General features: G+C 37.8%; 1 protein-coding gene across 2 annotated transcripts in view; it reads right to left on the reverse strand.

Moving 5' to 3' along the window:
- Positions 1–27,185, reverse strand: part of OSBPL10 (oxysterol binding protein like 10) — a 117,841-nt gene that overhangs the window by 42,867 nt on the left and 47,789 nt on the right. For both annotated transcript variants that reach the window (XM_074575110.1, XM_074575109.1), the window contains exon 5: positions 8,545–8,755. In XM_074575110.1, the coding sequence (XP_074431211.1) occupies positions 8,545–8,755 (211 nt within the window). The remainder of the gene's footprint in view (positions 1–8,544; positions 8,756–27,185) is intronic.

Here is a 27,185-nt window from a genome sequence, read left to right on the forward strand (position 1 = left end):
CTTAGCATGATTTTGTGGCACCATCTTTTGCTGAGGAAAGCATAAACTAATAGTTAAGTATAAAACGATTTTCAAAAATCTGAGTAACCAACAAGGGAAAAAACCCCCGCTTTTTTTTTTTTTTTTTTTTTTTAAAATGTGCATTTCACACAATGACTCAAATTTCCCATTGCCAAGGGGAGAACATCTCTGTGGCTCTGCTGTCAGGCCACATACTGCAAAGCTTTTTGGGTTTCAATGACTTTGAGGATTATGCCAGTAGATGTTGTAAGTCCTGGTCAAGTTATGTGAACCATGTGAGAGAAAATACAAGTATGAAACAAACTGTTATTTTGTTGGATTGGCTCTATACGTTGGTCCTACGCGTCAGGAAACTAACGTCTGCCTCCATTCCAGAGATGGAGTTAAATCAACACATGCTGTTATAGTATACGTGGCAAGGAATGAAGAGTGCAGTGACTGTAGTCACGGTATCTCTTCGCTTGCTCCTCAGGTCTTGAGCGATTTGCTGACAGGAGCAAAGGATAACCCCAGACCCCTCAAAACAAGCTCTGATTCAGAGGATCATCTGAAGATTGTTTTGGCACATCCAAAATGGACTCTCGCTGCATGGGAGGAAGGAAGTGTACCATCAGCACGAACAATAGAACTAAACTGGAAAGTTTCAAATAAAAATGTTGGTTCCTTGGAAGGAATTCGCATGTCTGTAAACCGTTAAAAAATTTTCACTCTTTTTGATGTTAATTAGTACAGGTTTCAAAGAGGGGGAAAAAAAAAAAAGCAAGAAGTTAAAATAAACTTCCTTCACTTTTGAATAACCACAAAGAGTCCTATGGAGCGTGCCTATTCTTCTCGCTCTTCATTATTTTGTAGTAACAAATCTCAATCTATTTTTCTGTTTCTCCTTGTCAGACAGCTGAATATTGGATTATTGATGCTGTTTTCCTACTACAGAGAGACTAAAAAGAATAAAAAAATTGAGCTGACTTCTCTTTATGCCAATCTTTGAAAATAAGTCATCCGATATTTCCTTGGGGTATTCCGTTTTCTCTTTGCACACACAATCTATTTGGGCTTCACTGTAAACAATTATTTTTTTTAATTAATATATTTTTTAAAAATTTAATTTCTGTAAATAAGCATAAGAAAAAGCTCTGACTTGAATAAATGCTTTGCTTCAGGGGAGATGTTTAAGCATGAACATTTACTTTATTATCATCACTTACATATTTTTAAAAGCACTTTAAGACTGTGTTGTCTTCAGTACAAACACACCATAAAAAGACTATTTACTTCATCTTTCTCCACACATTTTAGAGACTCTCTTACAGAAATAGAGACTGTTAGAACTATGGAAGCATGTTTTTCCACCTGTCCCAAGGGCAATGCTACCCTCACAAAACAACAAATCTTGTCAGCTTAATCAATTTTTAAAAAGATCTTAACAACACATTATGACCTAGCCAACACCAATAGGATGCCAAAAGTTAAGGTCCAAAGGATAAAGCACATCTGTTTCCTCAACACCTCTGCATAGGAGAAAAACTGTTTTGTTAAATTCTGTCTGCCTGGAATTTTACTTTGCAGAAGAGACATATGCAGTAAAAGATACCAGTAATATGCACAGAAACCTAAATAAATAAAAAGTCAGCTCTCTGAACGAGTTGAAAAAATTCCATGCCTAGTTTCAAAGCGCCATCAGGGAACCTTTGATGATCTTTAATCTACAAATCTTACACTGAAATGTCAGCATTCTCATACCATCCCAAGGGAGTTGCCATATACCTAATATAGCAGCCTACTTTTCAGGCAAAAACAAAAGTATGAAGAGAGAACTTGTCAGAAATAATCTTAAAATCAACTAAGATCAGAATACAATCTCTATGTAAGAAGTGAAAGGACACAACAACATGGCTCCTATTTCACTCACGTTATCAGTTGTATATCCAAAATGTTCTCACCTGCATTAGTAGAAATTACTCTTACCACAAAATAATACAGGTAGTTGTTCCCTGTCCCATATCAAATCACGTTATTTTATTGGAATTTACTCTCTGCAGACTAAGCTGCCACCTGTAAATAACCTGATCCCTTCCAATGGATTTGCCATCTTTGCCGCTTTATGACACTCAAAATTTTCTATCACTAGTTCAAGTCATGTTCTTTTAAAGACTTCAAGAAGGGAAAAAAAAAAAGACATAAAAACTAAACATATTATGAGAAAGAAAGTTCATCTTCAGAGTTGGATAAAAATAGGAAGAAACTGCTGTTACTGTTTTGTTTTTAAGACAGCTTTTTGCTCTGTTCTCAGTCATAGCCAAAGACAGCTGACAGAAAGGTAAATTCAATTCTTATTTTGATACATTTCATAATTCTAAAGAAATTCTCCAGAAGGGCAGCCATAAGCATTCATGGCTACTTTAAGACTATGCAAAGCACTACACTAACTAAAACAAAATATCAGTTTCTGCAGTGAACTATGCAAAAATTAGAAAGGATGTGCCAAATACACAACTAGTAAAATCAGCCAGATCTCCTCTACCTGCGCAGTGTTGGTTCTGTGGTTCCAGGATTGAAAACACAAGCCTGATTCCTCTGGAAGTTCAGTGCACACGTACACACAAAATGAGAGTTCTTACTGAAAATACCCAAAATGAGCTTCTTTCCCACTTCCCCTGTCACCGACTGCTGCGTGTTCATCACCGATTTCCACTGTGATTAACACCCAGCAGACAAATCCACCAAGGCACAGGAGAACGCTTCTACATAAGAAAAGTACAGCATCCAGGCACAACCTACTCTCCTTTCCCTATGGCACTGCTATAGTTCACAAAAACCGCACCTATTTCAGATGGCACAATAGGCCGTATCCCACACAAATGCCCTCAGGACACACGTTTCCCTTTCACAGGTACACACAGCAGGAGGGAGGGAAATTGTCCCCAAAGAGGCTTGCAGGAGATTTTTTCAGTTAAGCAGTGTTCACAATTTTCTTTTGTTGGTTCTGATTTTCTAGGTACCTGATGTACCTTCAAACACCATTTTGCATGATAACTGATGCATGAAGTATGCTTAACACCTACCTCTATTCTATAACAAAAACCTTTCTATTAAGTCTTCTGGTCTTGGTTTATAGATGAAAAAAAACAATTATGTTTTTTCCTGGCACAATTGTAAACAAATATCTATTGATAGAACTCTTACAATACACTGTACCTAAACTCTAACAAGTATCCCCTTAACAATGCAACGGTAGGCCTCGAGCAGAGACCAAGATTAGATCCGTATTCCTTCCCCTGCCAGGGATGGATGCGACAGTTTTGTCTCTGATGAATCCTACAGCAGGCTGAACCAGCAACAGCAAGTGGCAGCTGCACGTCTGCTTTTCAGATTAGAAAGACAACATTGTACTTGCTAATGCTCTGCAGGAACTAGAAAATAAAGTTATTTTCCAAAGAAGAAAGAGCATATAAAGAATAATGTATCAGCTTTTAGGTAGAACAGCAAATTGTTTTGGTTATTCTCAGCAGAAGCAAGTATAGTGATGATGCATTCAAGGGAGACCTTACTGACCATGACAAATTTAGTAAATTACACCAGTAACAAAGAATATGGTCTCCCCTGTCTTCTTTTCTCACCCTTTCCTGCCCACAAGCATTTGGGGGTGGGGGGGTTAAGCAAGAATGAGAACTCCTCTGCTCAATTTTCTCCTGCCATTTCAGCTGCAGGAGACTCCCTAGCTGTCATTTGTCACCTAATTGAAAGTATCTAGATTTTGTCTTCCCTGTCCATTTATTTTCTCTAAAAAGGAGGCAACAGAGAATCTGCTAAAGCAAAGTTCAAGTACATCGCCCTCACCTCCAGAATCATCTTCAATCCATTTGCTGACATGGGAGCCAAAATAAGCAGCATTTGCACATTCAAATGAACTCCAGAAAAATCTATAGTAAGGACGGGTTTGTTTTTTTAAAAAAAAAAATTCCTCAGGAAAAAAAAAAAACTACATTCTATTTTACATTTTGGAAAAGTGGGTAAGTGAGAAAGAGAAAAATATAGGAGGGAATTCCTATCATGGAGATGCTTTATTCAGTGAGTGAATGGCTAATGTGAAACACAGACTAGAAGAACGGATTTATCTGTGCAGCTTGCTACTACAAGACAGGATTCTGTCTGCCAAAACACTAAAATAAAAAAACAGACTTAAAACACAACATAACCTGTAAAGAGCATTCAAGTTTGTCCTGTTTGCAGTTTAGGAAGGAAGGATGTTAACCATTGCAGTCAATAGGCTCTATAGAGTATTCTTCTGCCAAAGGCTACAGAGGCAGAAAAGATAACAAAGATAAAACTTTAAAGTTTTAAAGGTTGAAGTGAAGAAAAAAGTTTCTTCTCCACATTTTTATTTTAAAAGTCATCTGTTTCCTATCTGCATGCTAAATCAACTCAAGCTTGTCACAAGGCACAGAATGCTGACTAGCAAATACTTCACATGTACCTAAGTGGTGACATTCTTGACCAATAGGAAAATCATAGGATCATACAATAGTTTGGGTTGGGAGGGACCTTTAAAGGTCATCAAGTCCCACCTCCCTGCAATAAGCAAGGACAACTTCAACATCCAAACTGACTGAATGTTTCCAGAGATGGGGCACCTACCATCTCTCAGGGCAACCTGTTCCAATGTTTCACCACCCTCAGCGTAAAAGATTTCTTCCTTCTATGTAGTCTAAATCTTCCCTCTCTTAAGTTTAAAACCATTACCCCTTGTCCTATCACAACAGACCCTGCTAAAAAGTCTGTCTCCATCTTTCTTATACGTCCCCTTTAGGTACTGGAAAGCCACTATAAGGTCTCCCCAGAGCCTTCTCTTCTCCAGGCTGAACAACCCCAACTCTCTCAGTCTGTCTTCACAGGAGAGGTGCTCCAGCCCGCTCATCATTTTGTGGCCCTTCTCTGGACCCTCTCCAACAGGTCCATGGTCCTTCCTGTGCTGAGGACTCCAGAGCTGTACACAATACTCAGGTGGGGTCTCATCAGAGCAGAGTAGAGTAAAAATCCTTTCCACTTTTGTTAGTAAAATCCTTGACATTTTTCTCCCTCCTACGAAGAGAGTAAAATTCTCAAACCCAAAGAACGCTTGTCTACGTGCAATCCCTCATCCTCAATTCACACTATATGTAACCACTTTCGGCTAATAATATCCTTCTCCAGCACATTTTTCAATGAAAGAAAAAAAATATCACAAAGAATTTAGCCAGTGATCAATGCACATACCTTTAATAATGTCAGCTAGAAATTAATTTGACAATATTTGACATTATTTTGACTCAAAAGTAGAAACACAGACAGGATTTTGCTTCACTGACTGTTCTTGTTGATGCACTTCCAAAATCAAGCACTAACAAAAAAGACAATCACAAAAACCTTTCCTTGAAGCTTTAGAGTGGAAATAAAATGTGTTGACTACCCTTCAAGACAAGATTGAAGACTTCAGTTTCATCCTCACGTCTGCTTATAGGCTTGAGGTCTAAGACTGACAACTCGTGAGAAACATGAAAACGAGAAGGAAAAATCACGTCATCTTTAAACTATTCCATGACAAAGGAGGCCATAAAAATATTCAAAGTCAAGACCTACACAATCCTAGATTCTGGATAAGATTCCACTAAACTGAATGCCAAGCTGCTTTCTTTCTACTCACATTACTGGAAAACAAAGCAGTAAAAACATCAAAAGAAAGGAGACCTTTTTTTTCTGTTTAAAACAATAAAGGTCTGTAAATCTGTTTAAAATAGCCACTATTTAATTATGATCTTCATAAGTGCATTCCTTAAATATGTCAGAAACTCTCAGCTACTTTAATTCCTTCCTTTAGAAGCAGTAAGATTGCAAGGCCTACAGTGCACAGAGAAGTCGTCAGCAATCCTTGAGTACTCAGCCATAAAGACTTCAAGGACACAAGCGGAGCAAAGGTACAGAGAAAGTAGATATACATCTACTTTTCAGGCAGTTCTCTTTATGGCATAATAGTGAGAGCTTTTAATGCTGAAGGAAGGAAAACTCAAGGGTAAGTCTGAACCACCAAAGCTAAGCCACTGATTATTTCTCACGCTCCACATGTGCCAGGACCTGTGCTGCTTTGCTGGACTGGACCGCTTTCAGGAACTGTAGGCTAGAAGCAAGAAAGTAAGTTACCAAACTCCTATCTTGTCTCTCCCTACAGAACTCTGTGGATCCTGCCCAGCAACGCCCCCTAGCATATTGGGACACTATGCGGGAGGTAACGAGACAGCACTGGCATGGGAAAATTTGGCAATAAATTGCACGGTGCCATCACATCTCATGGGGAAGGCGTTTGAAACTTCCTGTCAGAAAAAATGTATGGCTTTTAAACTAACAAGAGTCATTTTCACTTGACAGTATCAACAGGTGACAGTAAAGGTCATCTTTTGGTTGCACCTTCTGGGTAAGAAATTTTAAAAAATCACCTGGAGGACACAGAATCGAAATGAAATATGTCATCTCTCAGAATTAGACTTTGCTAGAGGATTACTTAAAGGCATTAGTCTGATTAGATATGAGTTTATGCAGCTTTGATGACTCTGAAACTCTACCCACTCAGCAGAAATGTTAAGTCTATCAAAGTACGCCTGGACAAGATTAAATGTGTAGGAAAATCAGTAATCAAGACTGGTAGGCCAGGTTCTTTCAGGCAACTGTGTTGCATAACAAGGCACAGATCGTTTCACAGACTTTCAGTCAGGGAGAAGAGACTAAATACTTCAGCAGCTTTTAGTTCTTTTTTCTTTTTTCTTTTGTTTTTTAAATTACATACCGAAGAACAAGCACATGTACACACTGAAGAATTAACTGTTTACATTCAGGTTTCCACAGTTACACCAAACCTGCTGGTGTGAACCAGTGTTACAGAATTTTGACTCCTGAAAGGATTCTTGAACAAGTTTAAAGTCTTAGGAGGAACAAAGAACAACGTTTTACATTTTATCGAGTACTTCAGAGTTGTGGCTTTCCTTTTTTTTTTTTTTCCTCAAAAAATATGGGATTCCCTTTCAGCAATTACTAATGTTGTGTTTGCTTTTTTCTGTTCTTGCACACGAATCCTCAAAAATCATTATCAAGTCAAAATACAGACACTGATTTAACAGAAGATTATTCGGACACAGATTCAAGGACATGTACAACTCAAAGTCATCTATCTCTGACAGTTCACTTAGATCACATGGACACGAAAAACAACCTTCAGGGACTTTGAAACTAGAAAGTGACTTTTCTTTGAAGGATGCTTTTCATCTTTGTTCCAAACCATTCTCTTTTGAAATGAAATTATATCAAAGAATTCAATTAAATACATTTTATCATCACTATTTAAATACGTGCAACTTTTTTTGCATTTTCTACAAGAAAACCAGAATACAGAAAATAAGAAAACTAATTTTTTATTTATGTTCCTTTATGAAATATATCAGAACCTGGATGCCGGAAAGTCATGACATACCATAGTATAGGCATCAAAGTTTTTACACTGTTTTTTCCAAGAACCTTTTTTACATCATTTGCCTGCTTTTTAAGTGACCCTCTCACATTTCTATTTTTCCCCACAATTGGAATTCTTCAGAGGGCTTCCTACCTACCTTCCTACCTGTCTCAGCAGCCCTCGGGGCATACTCTGCCCTGTAGTAACAGGTTAGGGGGGATGTTGTTGAAGCACCTGAAGGAAACATAAAAAGCCATCCCGTATCCAGAGTTCTGCTGCTGCTGCTCCTCTCATATCAAGTCCTGCTCCTGCTCTTAGACTTGGGAGTGCAGCTTGTGTATGGAGAAACACTGGCCACTAAAGGTCCAACTTCAGACATTATGGTCAGAGATGTAGAACTGGGTGAACTGAAAAAAAACGAGCTACGTGGGGACTGAGAATTTCATGCCTGCTCATGAGAGAGCTCAATGCAGAATCACACTGTTCAACATTTTAGGCTCATAGAAGTTTGCCACTTTTTTTTTTTTTTTTTTTTTTTTAAAATAGCAGCATGGGGAACTCTTTCCAGATTTAAAAAAAAAAACAGAGTGAAATAAATCTGCCTCAGCAGCATCCTTGCATATAAAAAACTAGAAATATGATTTTTCGTTGTATATTGCATAATATTACATGCATTTTCATCAAACAGATCTGTATTGTGGTTTCAATCTCAAAAAAAAAGCAAAACAAGACAATGAAGCAGGTTCTGCACTGTCATTAAGAATATAGGCTGTTCTCCATGCCCACCTTTTTTTTTTGTCTTGCTGTCTCCAGAACCCAATTTCCCTGAGAAGACTTAGGACAACCCCTTTTCCTCCTGTCCTCTGCTTTCAATAGATTTTGCATCTTTTTTTAGGCAAAGAAAAAAATTACAATACCTGAGACTGTAGAAGTTTACAAGCTGCTTGTCCCAACTTACTCTCTGAGGAATGGTTAATTTTGCCTGCTTCATTACCATAACAAAAAACCCAAAGGCACATAAAATAACACCCAAGAGAGTTTGTGCTCACCTGATGACAGTGTCCTGTTATGATGCTGGCCCACTTGATGCATGCTTTGCTGTAACAGAGTTAGGCATTCTCCAAGGCAGCTCAGGGTGGCAGCAGAGGTAGCTTTTAAAAGCAGCAAGTCCTGATCCAAGGCAGAAAGGGGGCCAGAACTTGGGAGAGCTTCAATGGCTTGTACAAGATTCTTCTGTTGTCCCTCAACTTGGCTCATGATCTGTAAAGGTCCAAAACCATCTGTTGTCATAGGAAATATCACTATGTAGCTGTTAAATTCTTATGGGTTGATATAGTGACTAAATATGAAGAACTACCACAAATGGATGTTAATGTTCTGATCCAAATATACCATATACTTACCTACAAAAACGAAGGGCTTGAGACTACCAAAGGCCTGTAAAAATGTCAAGACTATGTTAGAGAAAATCGTCTCTTAAAATAGTAGGTTCATAGTAGGTTTAATAGTGTGACTCATACTTTCTGAAAGTCTTCGTAAGGAAAAGTATGAAAATTCTACTTCCTTCTCCATTAGTAATTTAGGCTTAGATTTTCTTTCCTTTATATGTGATCTGAGACACCCAAGGAATTTACACTGTCCCTTCTCCTTCTTTCCTACATAAAATATCTAATTACAGTTTAAGAACAGCCATTTTTAATTTCTCAAGCATCAGTAAGGAACTGTTGTTACAAAATAAGGTAACTTGTAAGTTTACGGACATTAGCATAGGATGCAACTTAAGAGTACTTATTTACTATCAGATATGAAATCCAGCTGTCAGGGAGAAAGTTAATTTGTTTCTAGATTTGGACTGTCCAGATGAAGATGAAATGCATGCTTGTATAGCAGATAAAAACAACATTATTTCAGCAGGCTGTTCTTTAAACAAGTTGTCAAGCTTCCAAAATCCTTCCTAAAGCCAAAAGGAAAAGATGTTTGAAACTACTCTCCTGTTTTTACAGCCTATAGGATATTAGACATGCACATGACAAGCCTCTTTTCTTACACTTACCTTGCAAAAAACTTATTGCAAAAACTTATAGGTTCATACTCGAGGTATCCAAAGCTTTCAGAAAAAAATATCCAAAGGCTTCATAAACAACAAAGATTCAAGCTCTGTTTGTCTGAGCTACTAGACTGTAAAAATGTATTATTATGAACTCCATGGCTTTATTATCATTATCATATATTTCAAAGTATGGTACAGCCTCCTTCCTATACCCTCACTATGCTATGGTAAATAACTGATTAAAAAAGTATACGTTGAGTGCACTGAAAAGCAAGAAAGGAAACTGAACTCAAAGATGCAAATAACCATCCTTGCAAACCGGTTTAGAATGAAGCGAAAAGCTGTTGTTGCAAGGTTTGTAAGGAAACTTAGCTAAATGCCTTGCTGAAGGTTACAATAATGACATTTTAATAGACAACATTTAAAACCGAAGCCAAAGCTTCAGTAGAAGGCACAGTCAATTTTAATTCCCTTTGACAGAAAACCAGATCAGTCAGAAGGTGACACAGACCCCCAACAACATGCAGCTTTAGGGAACCGCTAAAACCCCAGGCAGCGCTCTGCTTTGAGAAGTCACACACCGTGTAACTGAGCTCTGCAGCACAGACAGAGGGTTACTTCAAAGCTAGAACAAAATCAAGAGCATCAGACACACACTCATGCAAATATTCCTCCCTCGGGAAAAGAGCTCAGGGAGGCAACAAAGAAATGGCTAGGATAAAAAAAAAAAAAAAATCATCTTTTCCCTGTAAGACTGCACAATATAAATGTATGGAAAACTGCTTCCCTCCTGTTCCTATCCTGAATAAGAATGTGAAGTTGAAAACCTGATGTTCTCATGCTCCACTGTGACAGAAATGTTCTATTTTCATTTCTAAGTGACTGGTTTTCCTACCTTCCTTTTTCTTGTCCTTTTTTTTTTTTTTATTTTGGTGAGAAACAGTAATATTTCCAAATAAATGCTTCCATAGGAAATAAAATCCAAAATAAAACTTTGAAAACTTCAAACATTTCCATTTTCCCCTCCATATTAATAAAAGGCAATATATTCTTCTGCAGCTAAGACAGGAGGATAAGATAAACTGACTTGGGAAACATATGGAAAATTAACTGAATGTTTGCAGTTATCACCTAGCCCAAAGCTTTACAGGCTTTTATCAACTATATCATTCCTAGATTAGGAGAAATTAAAAAAAAAAAAAAAAAAAAAAATCAATGATTTATTCTCCCTTTAGCCAAAACAAGGTATTGCTCCGAGTCGTACTATCCTCTAGCTGACCTAAGATAGTTTTAAAGAAGCCTTTTTGATTCATCCTTTCTGTGCTACCTAGCTTCACGTTATCATTATGGTACCAGCAGCTGTTCTACAGACCTGATGCAGCAGAAGACTCCAAGAACGCCAACTTCTGTGTAGGATTCAAAGTATTAGAACTTGCCGAACATTTGCTGCATGAGCACTGATCAAAACCACTCTGTTTAAAGTGCTGAATGAAGAGAACAAAAAAGAATACCTATTCTAGACAGTCACAGAACAACTCTGTGGCAAAAGGGGAAGGAAATAACGTATATTATTGAAATAACTGAACTTTTTTTACATGCTTGCCAATATTTTTTTATAAAAAAAAGTCATTGACAAAAGGTTTTAGAAGAGTTGAAGTGTGGTTGTTCTAAAAAGAGTAAATCAAAGAGGAGCTAATACAAAAACACCAAACTGTGCTAGACGAAACTTATTAAACACATTAACCCTTAACAGGGCAGACACTATGCCATGCAGCTCTAGTATTATCCGCTATCTTACTTATTTATCAGCACTCTAAGCTGGCTGCAAAACCAGAATTAAAAGCTTTGATTTTGAGATAGTTAAATTGTAACTTTCATTTTCCAAAGTGAAAAAGCTTGCTTCAGTTTGAATGACTTTGCTCTTGCACTGGGTTATTTTAGCACCTTACAGCTCTCCATCCTCCCCATTTGCAAATACAGAGAGCTGAAAGTAGTAGTTCTCTACTTCTAACAACAGCAAGGATATTTGCCCCCGTCTCCTCACCAAGTCTTAACCCAGTTCTCTTTCCACTCTTGTTTCAGCTTTGGATCCCTTCTTCACCTATAAATAGCTTCTCACAACATGGAAAAGAAACCACATATTCCCACAAATGCACTCAAACTTCAGAAATACAACTCTATGCTAGATACAAAATAGGAAAACTGAAAGAACTATCAGGACTACATGTATTAAAAGGAATTACATGCATGCATATGTCTAACATTAGTAGGCCTGCATTTATCTAACTGCAAAATGTTAAGAGAAAGCCTCGGGCTAGGAGAAGACTAGCTCATACAAATGGTTTGCTCCTTTCTCCATCTTTATCCTGCAGCAGAACAAGCAGACCACATCACGTGTTCCCTATTAACAGCTGCTCCTAAAGCTTGACGGAGATTCAGACCTTTCAGCCTGCCAGAAATTCTCAGGTATTGTCCATATTCTTGTGGTGGGTTGACCTTCGCTGGACACCAGGTGCCCACCAAAGCTGCTCTATCGTTCCCACTCCTCAGATGGACAGGGGAGAGAAAATATAACAAAAGTCTTGTAGGTCAAGATAAGGACAGGGAGAGATCATTCAGCAATTACCATCACAGGTAAAACAGAGTTGACTTGGGGAAATTAGTTTATTATCAATCAAATCAGAGCAGGTAATGAGAAATAAAACCAAATCTTAGAACACCTTCCTCCCACCCCTCCCTTCTTCCCAGGCTCAACTTCACTCCCGACTTCTCTACCTCCTGGCCCTGAGCAGCGCAGGGGGAATTGGGAATGGAGGTTGTGGTCAGTTCATCACACGTTGTCTCTGCCACTCCTGCCTCCTCACATTCTTCACCTGTTCCAGTGTGGGGTCCCTCCCATGGGAGACAGTCCTCCACCAACTTCTCCAACATGAGTCCTTCCCAAAGGCTGCAGTTCTTCACGAACTGCTCCAGCATGCACCCCTTCCATGGGGTGCAGTCCTTCAGGAAGAGCATGCTCCAGTGTAGGTCCCCCGCAGGGTCACAAGGCCTGCCACTAAACCTGCTCCAGCATGGGCTCCTCTTTCCATGGGGTCACAGGTCCTGCCAGGAGCCTGCTCCAGCGAGGGTTCTCCTCGGGGTCACAGCCTCCTTCAGACACATAAACCTGGTCCAGCATGGGGTCCTCCACAGGCTTCAGGTGGATATCTGCTCCACTGTTAACCTCCATGGGCTGCAGGGGAACAGCCTGCCTCACCATGGTCTTCACCATGGGCTGCAGGGGAATCTCTGCTCCAGCACCTGGACCACCACCTCCTCCTCCTTCTTCACTGACCTTGGTGTCTGCATAACTGTTTCTCTCACACATTCCTCTCTACCAGCTTCTGGTGGACAGCAGTTGTTTCCCCTTCTTAAACGTGTTATCCCAGCCCACATGGTTTCAGCCTTGGCCAGCAGCAGGTCCACCTTAGAGCTGGCTGGCATCAGCTCTGTTGGACATGAGGGAAGCTTCTAGCAGCTTCTCAAAGAAGCCACCCCTGTAGCCTGCTCGCTATCAAAACCCTGGCATGCATACCCAATAAAATTCTTCTGAATAACGCTACCCTCAAAGAAACCTGCTATCCAATGACACCCTCACAGAAGACTGCAATGGGAATCATCTCTGACTTTTTCCTCAGTAGGTCATCTGCTTGCTCCAAAACAGCCAATTCACAGCTTCTGTTACTGCCTGCTTCCTCCCCTCCCTGGCTAATCTTAAAATCCTGTGTGATTGCTTTTGCTACTTATCCCAGCCACTGCAACTGCTAACTACTCCTTCACAGCTGGAATTGCACCTCCTGGATCTTCCTGTTATGAACACAATGACAACCATAATGTATGGGAACAAACGGTTATGTGACAAGATCCCAAACAAATGGGTGAAATAGAAACGACGCTTGTCTTGGGGTCACCCCCACAATATGTGAAAGATAGGCAGATGTATTTCAGATGTCAGAAAAAGAAAGAACATTCTTTCATCCAGTAAATAAGCTAAAATTAGCTGCTATAAATTAAGACGTAATAATGAAAAATTGAGGTGCTACTTTCTGTGCTAAAATAAAAAATTACAGTAATTCAATATTTTGTTAAAATACTAGATGATATATTAATCTTTCCCATGCAGAGAAATCATCTTACAAAACCTGAATGTCATTTTCAATTTAAGGCTTCAATTTGTTTCTTAAACTAGAAAGAGAGAGAGAGAGAGATTCCCAATCATTAAGTATAATAATAAACTCTCTGTTAAAGATTTTTCCTCCTATCCTAAAACAAAGATAAATAGAAATTTCAAAGGAAGAAAACTGAATAGCCACACCTAAACGGAAGAGCATATGACTGCTTTTGACATGATTTTATTTACAGTGGAAATGCTTTTGTTATCCAAACTCCAGGACTAAGAGGCCTAAGTCTGGTTGTCCAGCCCAGATGGGTATTATGACAATCAGAACATCTTTCTTTCTAGAATTACTGGTCTATGGGATCTCACCCAACTAACACAGCACATCACAACAACCTAAAGCAAACACCAGCTTTAAGCCATCTATAAAACTTCCCCAATCCACAGCTGTCTCAGCGGCATCTCCCAAGACACAGTGACTTCAAGCTCCCTGGAACAAAGGAAGAACGACATCAGCCATATGACCTTGAAGGGCAAGCAGACACTCTCCCTTTGTCATACAGGCCATGTGGAGCTGGCCGAGAAAATAACGTAGTGTCACCAATCCTGCCTTTCTATATAACCACTTAAATACTTCAGATCTTCCTACTTTTCTTTGGAATATAAAATCCAAGGAAGATTCTTCACACCTCCTTAGCCACAATCTTATGGCATTTTCCTTTTCTGGTATTGACCTTCACACATATTGAATACTTTTAGACCTGGTATTAAGATATGCCTACCCATGTGTATGAAAAAATCCAAAACACTCCAGAGAAAAAGGAAAACATTCTTTTAGCGCTGAGAACCCACAGAAATTCTGTATCATCAAGCTCCTCTGTGACGTGCTAGAAATAATTAATCGAGACATTCAGCTCAATCAGTTAATAACTCTTTTTCTCTACTGTAGTATTCTCTGTGCACCACCACTAGCAGCACTACTTATCTCTAGGCAATTCCTTTGAAAGATTTAATGCAGCAATTTTTATTTTTAAATCCTTTCCATTACTGACTGCATGCAAGTTGAAAACAATTATTAAAAACATGGGAAAATAAACAACACAGTGCTTATATGAAAAACAGAGCATCTGTAAAAATAAACAGTTGTGTGGGAAAAGCTCTAGACATTTAAATAATAACAGAAATGCAACATGGATCACTTTCTTACCAACATTAAGTCAAGTTGCCCTTGTGAAAAGTTTACTGCCTTCCAAGGCTGGGAAATAGCCAGTTTTCTTCTTCACTTTCTAGGGAATTTTTTGTTTGTTTGGTAGGTTGGTTTGTTTTTTTAAATAAATAAAGTGTTATATGAAAACACGATATCTCTCTCCCTATCCACACACATACACACTTTCTGGAAATATTAGTTTCTTGCTTTTAGACAACAGTACCAAAAGAAAAACATTTCAGAAGAGATTGCAAAAGGACACAAGGAGAAACCAGCTTTTCAAACCACCCTAGACTAAGTCATAAGTGATATGAGTCAGGACCTTGATTCTCACTGTTAAATAAGCATATACCACAGGGGGGTGTTTTCTTCTGTTCTTTAATATAAAACACTGCTTTTCTTAAAAGCAAAAGCAGATGAGTGACAGAACAGAAGAAAGTCCACACACAAAAAATAAAAGCCTTCTAAGTAATTCTAAGTAAACCCAATAGATTGGGTTGCCATGTAAACCTAATATAGTCATCAATTCTGACCTTGAGCAAGGACTCCTCTTGCAATCTTGACCTGTATTTCATCAACAACAACAGGAACTGTCATATTGTAAAAATTAAAGGTTAAAACAGACAACCAACATACATCAATGTATTTTTTTATACATTTATGTATAACTGTATGTATCAAGTATATATCAAAATGGAAGACAGAGATACCTGGAACTCCCACGTCACTAAAGCAATCATACCAGTCATTGATTTGACACAGTAGCCACCAATTCAGCTTAAATTCACAATTCCCACTTAGTATTTCCATGAAGCTTTCCCACATTTAACTATTTATTCTGAAAAAGGAAAGAGCATAAACACATGCAAAAAAGACTATTGTAAATACTGTTAAGCACCAGCTCAACAGGTATACCTCTCCAACTGAGAAGTATGCAACTGCAGTAAAAATGATTTTTTTTTCCCCCAATTTAATGCATTTTTGTTTTGAGTTAAGCATTTATACCCAACCACTGCAGAGCAAGAGAACTTTTCCCTTGGCTTAACTTCTGAAAAGCATTCCCAAACTACTCAAGGTCACTTGCTACGTGCATCTCACTACTTGACAAAAGAAATTGTCTGATAAGGATTTATAGACTTCTCTCTTCTCTTAAGTAAAGTCACATCCATAGATCTTTCAATGGGATTCCATCAATAGCACACAAGCTAGGAAGGCAGCTTAATATATAACTAAAGCAAAAGAGCTATGCACAGAGGTTGCTGCTAGAAGTACCGCAATATAAAACGCAAATCTCTTAAAAAGAATTTTGCATTTCAGCTTTAAAAGTGTCTAATGTGGAAACAGTACAAGACCAGATGACCGCAAACATGCTTAAGTTCCACAAGTAACAATCTGTACAGTTTGTTACAATAAAACCTGAGCTTTTGACTAGAAAGAACCTCCTTGAGCTGCAAACAGAAAGGAATTCTACCCAAAAAGCTTCAATCTGGATGAAGACCCACAGTAGCCTCTGTGAACATTACTACAGTAATGAGAAAAAAAAAAAAATTAAGAAAGGATCCTAGAACACCAAGTGAGATATTCTGAAAGCATCTTGGAAAGATGGAACCAGATAATGACATCGATATCAATTGTCCTTTCTTGATTACTGCTTCCCTCCCATTACAGAGAATAAGCCCATAATTCTCCATTATTGTCACCTCAGGGTAGCAGTCGGCTTGACCTCAATTATTTTAAAGAAGCAAACAATGAACAGTAAAATTGGAATGACTTGTTATATAATAGTTATTAAGGCTTAGACACATACATCCTATCAACGAAGCTTCAAAGGAGCAAGTTAATTTTCACTTGGCATGTAATTTGCAGACAGAGACACAAAAAGTGACGGAACAAACAGAACTATACCTCTGACAATCAGGATGGCAGCCAATCACCAGCGCACATTTCTTTTTCTTTTCAGTCCTTGCCTCTGCTTTCACAATTCTACTTCTTCCCTCAGAGAAGAATGAAAACAAGCTCCCCCCACCCCCATCCACTGTTTTGATCTCTTTTCCCTAACCAGGAATCCACATTATCTCTGTTAAGGGAACAAATGAAAAACCAGTTGCTATATATCTTCATTGTCTCAGCTAACAAAAAATTATTTCCTTTGGGGTTTTGTTTTGGCTTTTTTAGCTCAGTCTCATCGTGCACTTTGCAGGGTGGTTCCTTGTAAGTAAAACCTTACAGAACAGAGAGCAAATGTCATTAGGACTGATGCTAAAAGCCAAGTCTAAGACAACTGGGAGAAAACAAGGTGAGAAGGAGAAGGCCTAGCCCAATTGTTTCATGTTCTTAGCTATTCTTTCCAATCTGCTGCTTCCATTGACGCTGCTGCTGTTCCACTGGTCGCCATCAGCATCTCCAGGGACCTCAGCTCACGATTTACACTCCAGGGAGTAGCTGTTATTTATCGAGTCCTGTCATGCACTTTTTAAATTGGCTAGTTTATTCATTCATATACTAGACGTGATCCTATGTTCCATTCTTTATGCATTCAATTCCTATTTTATATCTTTAAATTCTGTAACTTGGACACTTGCTGCATACCCTTACAACATAGTACCATTCTGTTTTGTGAAGACAACATTCACTAATCATTTGATGGACTACAGACTTCTTACTCATTGGTCAACCTTCCAGTAGTTTATTAGTCACACCTCCAAGCTCCCTTGCTGTTAGTTGCACAGCTACAATAATCAGACTTTGTATTTTGTGGGTCTGCATACTATTGCTTTAGCCCATAAGGTTGTTGGATCTGGGGGAGGGAAGAAAAAGGTAAGAAGGGTCTTTTTTGTTGATGGGTCTGGAAGCCTTCAACATTCTTTTCAGTACCAGAGAAGGAAAAGTAATCCACCTTCCCAAGAAATTGTCAGTCTGTTGAAACTCAGGCATATGGGAAGGGAGGGAATAAGTGAAATTACAGAAAAGATCTTGTGTCCTTTGAGATGGACTACGACGAAAAGTTCAAATCCTGCCAGACAATGTTTTAGCAAACAGTCAACCTTGGATTTTCTAAACTGGAGATGCTTTTAATCTTAGTCAATACCCTGAGATATTCAGCTTCCTTTGAATGGCTTATTTTACAGAGGAAAGGGGGGGAAGCCTCCCAAAATTTGCTAGTTACTTTGAGAATGTCATCTTGCTGCTTAAGATCTGAAGAGAACACTTCTCCCTTCCAAACCAACAGAAACTTCAGGTTCTTTTCCCTGTGGAAGAGCAAGATTTAAAGAGAAAGATTTACAAACAAACCAAAGTACTAAAACACTGGAGGAAAATAAAATTCCTCTGATAGTGTCAGCTATCTTAAGAGCGCTTAATGGAGCTACTCCACAGGTCTCTAGGAGACAAGTTAAAGCTATTTAGTAAGAGCTGGCTGCCATAATAAATACTCAAGTGAAAAAGCATGATTCAGACAAATTGTACCAATGAGCACTACTTTCCCCACAAATTAGAATGAGTGGGCTGTACATTTTCTGCAAAATGATCACTATCAATCTAGCACTGGTCATTTTGCCACTGGAGGGAGGTGTCTGGGGATCAGGGTCTATTGCAGGAGACACAACAGGTTTTCTTTTTTGCCTGTTGGATTAGAGCTCCCTGCGGATACTCCACACATGTAGGTAATGCATGACATTTGCTAACAGTATAAGGTTTGTACTAAAACACAAATAGTAAGTGCCAGGTTCCCCCACCGTGAGTTCTTTTCTTGCGCATTTGCTAATCTACTTGCTATATTAACCACATCCTACTAATAGTCACCTTCTGAGACTTACTCTTTACTATCAAAGATGACTCAAGGGGAGCAGGGCGTTGGGATCTTGAGGTAAAACTACAGAGAAGAGAAAAAGCAGACAGTGGCTGCCAAGATTGTTTCCCCCACCCCGAGTTGCCTCCAGTGATCCAGAACCAAAAATTAGAGAAGCAAAAGGAAGGAGCTTGCAAGTTCAAGTGAATCTTGGATGGCAACTGGCTGCCATCTAGCCAAGCAGGATGCACATAGCTGTATTTTAAACCACGGAATGCTGCACCGAGAACACAGCTTATAAAAAAACACCTTGCAGGAAATTCTTCTTACGCAATTTTACTATAAAAATTACCTCAAAATCCGCAAGGAAAGTCATTAGTTTTAGTGATTAAACGTTACCCATAAGCAGATGTTATTCTATGGGCTCTTCTGAGTAGCAGTTCACATTTCAGAAGGATCACTTTGGTGAAGTTAATAGCTATAGCACAGAGCTGGAAAGCATATTTTAATTATCAGCAATTAAGGCCAATTTGTGAATTTTAAGCATTCAAAAGAGCACCTAAAAGGTTGCTGCTAGTCATTAAGTCAACATCATCACAGGAAAATTCTATTAGTTTACCACAATACAGCATACTACTGATAAAAACAGGTTGTTGTACTTTGATTGAAATCAGTCTTCAGAAGAGAAAAGGTCATGTTGTATTAGAACATAAATTACACATTTCAACATGCACAGCTTCAAGGATGTGGAGGTCTCTCTCAGAACAGATAGTGCTAGGAAACGTAACTCAATCTTTTTTAATTTTTTTTTTTTTTTAAATTATTCCATTCCATCTGGGGTTATATAAACACACATACAGCTATTCAGAGTAGTCCAATATCCCATATAGTACTTATCCAAATTTCTGATGGATACTTCTAGTGCTTCTTCTCTTTCCCAACACAGCTTATACTTCCTTTCACCCCTCTCCCAGTTAGTCACCTAGCTTGTAGTGTCCAAGCATAAAATAAAATTTTATTTCTGTCATTATAACAATTCTCAGGTGTCCAGTATACACTGGAATGACCTTCAATTTTAATCAAAGTAGACATTACTTCCCCATCTTGCAGCCAATTCACCTTATGTTTTCTGAAGAGCAAATGAACTGTCACTATCAAAGCTATCTAATCTTGCCATTCCTGAGCCTTGAATAAAGCGTACCTGTACAACCTGTGACAAAGCATTCCAAATCCACCCCTTTGACTTCTCCCCATGTCCTAAAGCTGACTATGAACTGGTTTAAGTTGACATCATTAACTTCACAGCACTGAAGTGATTCAACATACACTACCACAATTTTGAGTAGCAAACTTATGACATACTGTAATATGTCTGAATTGCATTTACACAGCAACTTTTCCACAAATTCATGTGCTTTGTCAGCTTAGACCTACCAATAAAACTGCAATTAGATAACTGGGGATCTCTGTGAGAAAAACTGCAAGCAGTCATCCCAGAACACAGCAGATATCACCAGAAGAATATGCTAAGCACTATGTGCAAGAACATAAGACTCTGTTTCCTGAGCAAGAGAAAAATGTATGGACCATAAAAAAAATTCAAAATAATTAATCAATTACAGGTATACATCTAGTACCTATAATACGAAGCTACTTTAAAGTATATGTCAAATTCAGGTAGGTATAGTTCAGTTTAGCTTGTTAGGATGAAGTGTTGCTAGCCGTCATGTTATTAGCCATATTTTAAAAGCATATTATCAGAAATCAGAATTGCAAACAAGAAGCGGGTAAGCAGCTGCTTAAAAGCATCTGTTTAACACACACAAAGTTTCTAAAGCATTTAAAACCTGCAAGCCAAGCATAAGAGATGGAGATCACAATAAAAACATACAGCAACAGCTGCTAGAGATCAGCTCTTTGTTAAATAACTGATGAGAGCTATAGTGTTTATTATTCCCATTTGTTGTAAAATCAAAATGTTTCCTGTATTTCTTAGGGCAGCATGCAGCACTTTGGGTGTTACACAAGGAGTTGAAGATTATAGTAAGTCCCTCGATAAATCTGTATAATAATGTAAACTGAATGGTATGCTTAAAATATATAAGGCATTTCTATGGTTACTTTCTCCTGGAGGGCCTTTATGCAAGTACTTTCTGTACTTAGTATTTGAAACTTGGCTAGCCACCTAATATTACATTGTCATACATTAACACTGAGAACATTCAAAAATATCTTCTACTTAATTTAATAAAAATAGCATTTAAGTGTGGGCTAACAAAATAGCCCATGTATCTTAGAAGCTGCAATTTGCATTATAAACAGAGCTACAGAAGGTAAATGCACCTTGTGGCGTTCAGGGTTTCCTACGAAGATCACTGCTGCACCAGCCAGTCACCCAGAAGCCCACACTGAAAGCAAGGCCACTAAACAAGCAGCCATGAGATGTGACACCCTAATCTGAGAAAAGATTTACCAAACTATATTTTCTCTAATGCTTCATTTTCAAACTGTCAACTCTAAATTGAAACTACTGCAGTATTTGTGCTTTAATTGTGAAAGAAAACAGCCTTGCAGTTTTCCAAAAAAATAGGTAAGTATACGATATACTATGCTGTTTTATATATGCATATAAAACAGAACAGTTGAATTCTGTCTAGTTTTGAAGGCCTCTAAAAGCTGGAGACTGAATACCCTTCATATCTGACTTCTCTCAAGCTCCTTTGGGAACCTACCATTTACTTAAAATTTAATGAAATATTTTAATAACTGTGAAGAGTAATCTTAGCTTCTCTGTAATTTCTAAAGAAAATGAATGCTGCAGCAGTCTCTGAATGTAGCTATCATACCCACTGTATTATCCCTAATTTATAAATTGCCATTATTAAACGATTGAAAATTATTGTCTTTGCACATGCTCAAGTATTACTAAACTACAGACTGAAAAAAAATTAATTAAAAAAAGCCACGTTTGCATCATTTATATTTTTCAGATTTGGAGGGGAAAAAAAAAAATCAGAAATAATGGGCTGGGTTCACTCTTGGCATAACCTGCATGGACAAAGGGTGTAATTTTAGTAGAACATTTGCTCTATGATTCCCATAGCAACCTTCATTCTCCCTGCCTGGGTATCTGCAATCCAGGATGACTCAACCTTTCCATGAATACAAAATCAAATGCACAGAACAAGGTGCAGTTTAGGAAGGTGTAACTTATATGCAGTCTTAGCGACCTCAAAGATATTGCAAAGGCAAGGTAAAGATTCAGAGAATACAAGAGTATTCCACTCATGTTTATGTGATTTAATAACTATTGGTTTATAGTATTACAATACTTTACATTTCCTCATCCCCAAAGTGGAATAGTTAATGCTACTTACTGAATAATTTTTATAAGCACATGCACACTTACTAGTTTGGAAGGTACTAGGCCGACACTCCCAGAGATTTAAGCATCCCATTTATCCCCTTGGAAGGTGTGGGTTTATTGATATTCGCAGTACTGACTTGAGGTAGAATAAACAGATATAGGAGATGAGACTTCTATAGACAAGTCAAATAGCCTCCAAAGAAATCTGGTTTAGAGTGGAGATTGTTTTCCCTGTTTTCCACCCCTTGCTAATTAAAATAAAAAATTTGTGACAATGAGTTTGCAGACAAAAGAAGTGTAATACATAGAATGTATATAAAGTATAGATGTATTGGTATTAAGATGTAACCTATTAAGTAACATATCATTTTCTGACCAGCATCCATCTACAGTTACAGACCGACTATTTTGTGTGTGATATGATGCACTTGATTAAAGATGATCAAAAGGATGACCCTTTACCTTTAATTCATTATGTATAGTGGGGGCTGGGAGGAAGGTTTTAAATACAAGCCCAGGAAAAACTGTAAATCTATAACTAACAAAGGTTCCTCCTCTGTGTTTTCCCTTCTCTTTCCAAAATTACCACTCACTGCACCACCATATCATTTCTCCAAAAGAACTGAAAACAGGATACTTAGATTTCAAAAGTGAAACACTATAAATGATTTCTTTAGTATCTTTAAATTACCAATATGAAGCTCCCTGGTCAGTCCAACCGAGAAACTATAGAGTATATTTACTGTACTAGTTTTGAAGTGCAGGAAGACTCTACTTAAAAGAATCAACCAAACTGCCACGAAGAAAACACCACAAAGCTACCTTTTACACTAAAACATGCCTAGAAAGAAAAATGGGCACGATTTTAGGTAACTAGTTTTATATCTGCCTAGCAAAGGCACAGCAGCAGACTCCAGCAGTGCTATTGCAGCTGCAGTCCATGGTTACCAGGCCTCTCCCTGATAAAGCATCCACATTACTAGGCCTGAAAGACTGAAGTTAGCCTAGTTGAGCAGTCCATCCTATATCCATACCTTTTAGTTAGGTAAACATGATGAGATCATTTTCATCTTCTAAAAGCAAATATTTGATTAGTCATGCAGTCCTGAAGGTCATCTTTATCACAAAGCTTGGTCTCACCTTCCTACGCTCCGAAATCAAGATGAGAACTGTCAGTGAAAGCAATAGATTTAACATATAGCACTTCTCCCTACTTACACAGAAGTTTATCAAACTAATCAAAATTATACACATACTTTCAAAAACACTTCAATTGTTAACAGGATTTTTTAAAAATGTTCTTTGTGCATACTTCGCACTGTTTAGGCATGATGTTCAAGGATCCAAATCAATATTTTTACCTGTGCCCTTATCGCACAACCTCACATAACCTCAATGCTATCCCAAACATCAAGAGCCACAGCATGCTTTTTGCTAGAACTGGCATTAGATTGATCTTATCCATTGACATTTTTACGTACACACTTCCAGAGAAACAAGGAGGATTAAAAAATTGAAATAAAAAGCAAAACTTCACTTTTCAAAGCTGAAAAGTAAAATTTGGCATGGAATGAAAATCATCAGGTTTTCCCCTACTACCAGCTTGAACACCGATTACAAAGTTTTACCATCAAGAAACTCACAGCTTAGTGTATGTACGTTAACACATGTGGAAGCCCTGCAAGTCCGAATGCTTCTCCAAGTGGTTTGAGTACTGCATCTACTTTTTCACCTACAATGCTGCCTGTGCAGTGCTTTAATTCTATAACAGAACACAGTTATCCACAGACAACAGTATCCTTTTTTGCTAACCGTAGCTAGTCACAGCTCCTAATTTTGCTATCCCAATATTACAACGACCTGAAGACGTTCACTTCTCACTTGAAAATTCCCAAAGTGTTTTAGTATCATATCTCTTTCTCCTAGTAACCACATAAAATTGGACAATTGCAGCCCCACAAATTGCAGGTAAACCTCACTCCACCTCCCACCCAAGGCACAAGTCCTAGATTTTCCTATATTGTAAGGCAGGAAGCAAAGAACTATCAGCTAGTTGCGTAATTCCTGCAGGAATCAAACAGTAATCACGTTTATATATGGCAAAGGACATGCAAGAAGCAGTAGGACTGTCCCCTTACCAAAAAGCAGTCTGAAAGCATTCTGCCAAAAAGCAAAAACATTCTGGAACTGCCCACTGGCACATAAAATAGATGTCACACTGGTGGAGGCCCCATGAAATCTGGATCTCACCGTACCAGATGTTCAGAAACACTTGCTGATGTCTAGTCCAGTGTAGAGCATCAAAAGTTGTAATAAACACCACATTTCCAAAGGGATCAGAAATTCCTCTATTACTTTTTTTAATTATGGAAAAAAAGTATTTCTCTAGGCTTATTTTTGTTAACTTCATTTAATTTCTCTAAATTTCTGTAAATAATTATATAAGTCACTATAACATGTTTGCATACTGCAATTCTTAGTTCTTTCACAACAATGGCAACACTGGCAGAGGTCATACAATAGTCATAGATGTTCTCAGCCAAAATAAATGCCACTCCAAGATGAAGCGTGCCACTATTATTTAGTTCCGTGACAGCTAAAATTTAATATGAAGTGTGACGTGGCCAGTTGGCTTTATGTTCCAGTTAATCTTAACTGCCTGCAGTAAAGAATTCTGCAAGCATAAGTCTTACCACAAATTGTTAAGAGGATAATAATATGCATAGTTTAAAAAACAGAATTCAGTTTCATGACCACACATAGTTAGGTTTTACCATAAAACCACCTGCTAAAAAAATCAGATGAAAGCACCCCTTTAATAATAAGTTATGGCCCAAATAAAGACATAGTATCTTGAATAATTCTGCATAAAATGCAACACATAGCAGATCAGCTGTCCCAAATCAATGTATGGTGAATTTTAGTTTTGATATAACATTCCATAAATCAGTATGGACTGGACTATTAATATCAAGTTAATATAAGCAAAAATCTGATTTAAGAGAGCAATATTATTTTAAACAAAAAAATTACATTATGATGAAAAAGAATGTTCCTGAGCTCTTTTTCAATTCAATGTTATACAAAAGTAGTCCTGAGTATTAAAAGTAAAATTTTTATAGCAGTTAAAAGTTCCATATTCACACTCAATTGTAATTTACCAAAATTTTGAAAAAAGGTAAATATCTAATTTCACAACAGAAACACTTACTACATGTGTCATTTTGGAGACCTATGCAGTTGCTTTTACTATCTTTACCGAATTTTGCATCTATGTTGTCTAAAAAAAAACAAAAATAAATTTAATCAGCCACAACAAACAACAGAAGGAAGCAATGTGTTGTTTACTCTTGCTATGAAAGGAAAAAGGGGGAAAAAAACCAACGAAGTATTACCAAATATCGTTGCATTATGTCAATTTGTCCTATTTGCAACATGGCAATACACTTCATTTTTTCCAAATAACACGGACAAATCCAGAAAACCTGGTCAAGAATTGAGTAACAATTTCAGGTTCAGCATTTCCCAGAGAGATTGACCAAGACAGTGAAGACCGTATGTCCCACGTGAAAGACTCCCGTTTTGCGGCATTCTTGTTTCTCACGGATCTTATATATAATATTGTTGCATTACCATAACATTGTTTTAAAACTTAAAAATATGTATGCTGCTTCACATTTTCCAGAAGCATATCAACTCTTTCCATTGATTGAACTACTGTATTTTGTAAGATGTAAAATTAGTTAATGTAGTCCTATTAATAGTACCATAAAAAAAAGCTTATTTGCATGTCAAAGCTTCGATGACTTCATTCTATAAAGGGAATACTAACACAGATCCATAATCATTTTGCAGTCTCTTCGCTTCATCCAAATACCAAACAACTCCCAAATAAAACGCAAAGATTTGGGTGTTAAAGAGAGGATTAATTCTCTCTTATTGTACTTTTAGTTCCTATTTCTCCTCGCTTCAAATTTTAAAAAAAGGACTAGAACAGATTTAAGTGCACTTTTGTGAAGGCATCTGGACCCATCTCTTCATTCATAAATTTAACAAGGGAGAGTACATCTAACAGTCACCACTGACTCATAAAGGGAACAAGAACATTCCCTGACAAAACAGGCAGCATATACCCAAGTCTATTGCAGTCACTCTGGGAAAGGAGGGAGAAGGAAATGTACGGAGCATGCCACTGAAATTAAATCTGTCTGCTCCTTTAATCTGGAAAAACAGACTTATCCTTTCACAAGAGGGAAACAAGATCAGTCAAGAAGCCACTATTTACGTGAGTCTGGGAAATAGGGCAGAATGACCAATTTTTCCACTAATACGCTCACTTCAAGAAGCAGCACACCAAAAAAAAACAAAAATCAATACACAAAAAGGTAAAGCTCATATGCCTCGTTATAAAATTTTCTTATGCGTTGTTTATTTTAGTACCATTTTCCCTCCCTGAAAAACACTCATTTCTTTTAACCTTCAATCACTGCCATATGTTCAATGTCTAAGATTTTTTTATTGCAGCCCTCTAAGTTGTTCTCACAGGATTTGGTGCTGCAGCTAAGGAATCATAAACATCAAACACATCAAAATAATTATCTTTCATGATTACAGATTACAGTCCTGTAATATTTACCTTTTTGCAATGACATCACATTGCAATACACTGCAAACAAATGTGCCAGCAACCCCCAGGCCTTTTCTGCAGGGATGATACCTAGCCACTTTTTCTCTGGTTTACTATAGGCTAGTATTTATTTCTTCCTTCCCAAGTGTAGTTCTTTGCATCTGTTGACTTTTTCCCTTCCCAACTTATTATGATCAGCTCATACACTAATTCTGTCTTTTAAATTCCTTTCAACCCTACCCAGCTTCATTTGATAAAGCTGCAACAGCTCCCACTGTTTATTTTATTAATAGGTTTAAGGTACACTCTGAATTCAACCTGTGAGAGCAAATACGTTTAGTAAGGCAGAAACAACTTGGAGGAGATGATTGGTAGGCAAAGACAAGGTATTCTCATGAAAAACAAACAGATGTGAGTTTTCTATAACGTGGGTGACATTCAGACAATGCGCTCTTCAGAGCAAGGAATGACTATTGTTAATAGAATAGAGGATACA

The sequence above is a fragment of the Larus michahellis genome, chromosome 2 (genome assembly GCF_964199755.1).
Source record: "Larus michahellis chromosome 2, bLarMic1.1, whole genome shotgun sequence".
Classification (NCBI taxonomy): Eukaryota; Metazoa; Chordata; class Aves; order Charadriiformes; family Laridae; genus Larus; species Larus michahellis.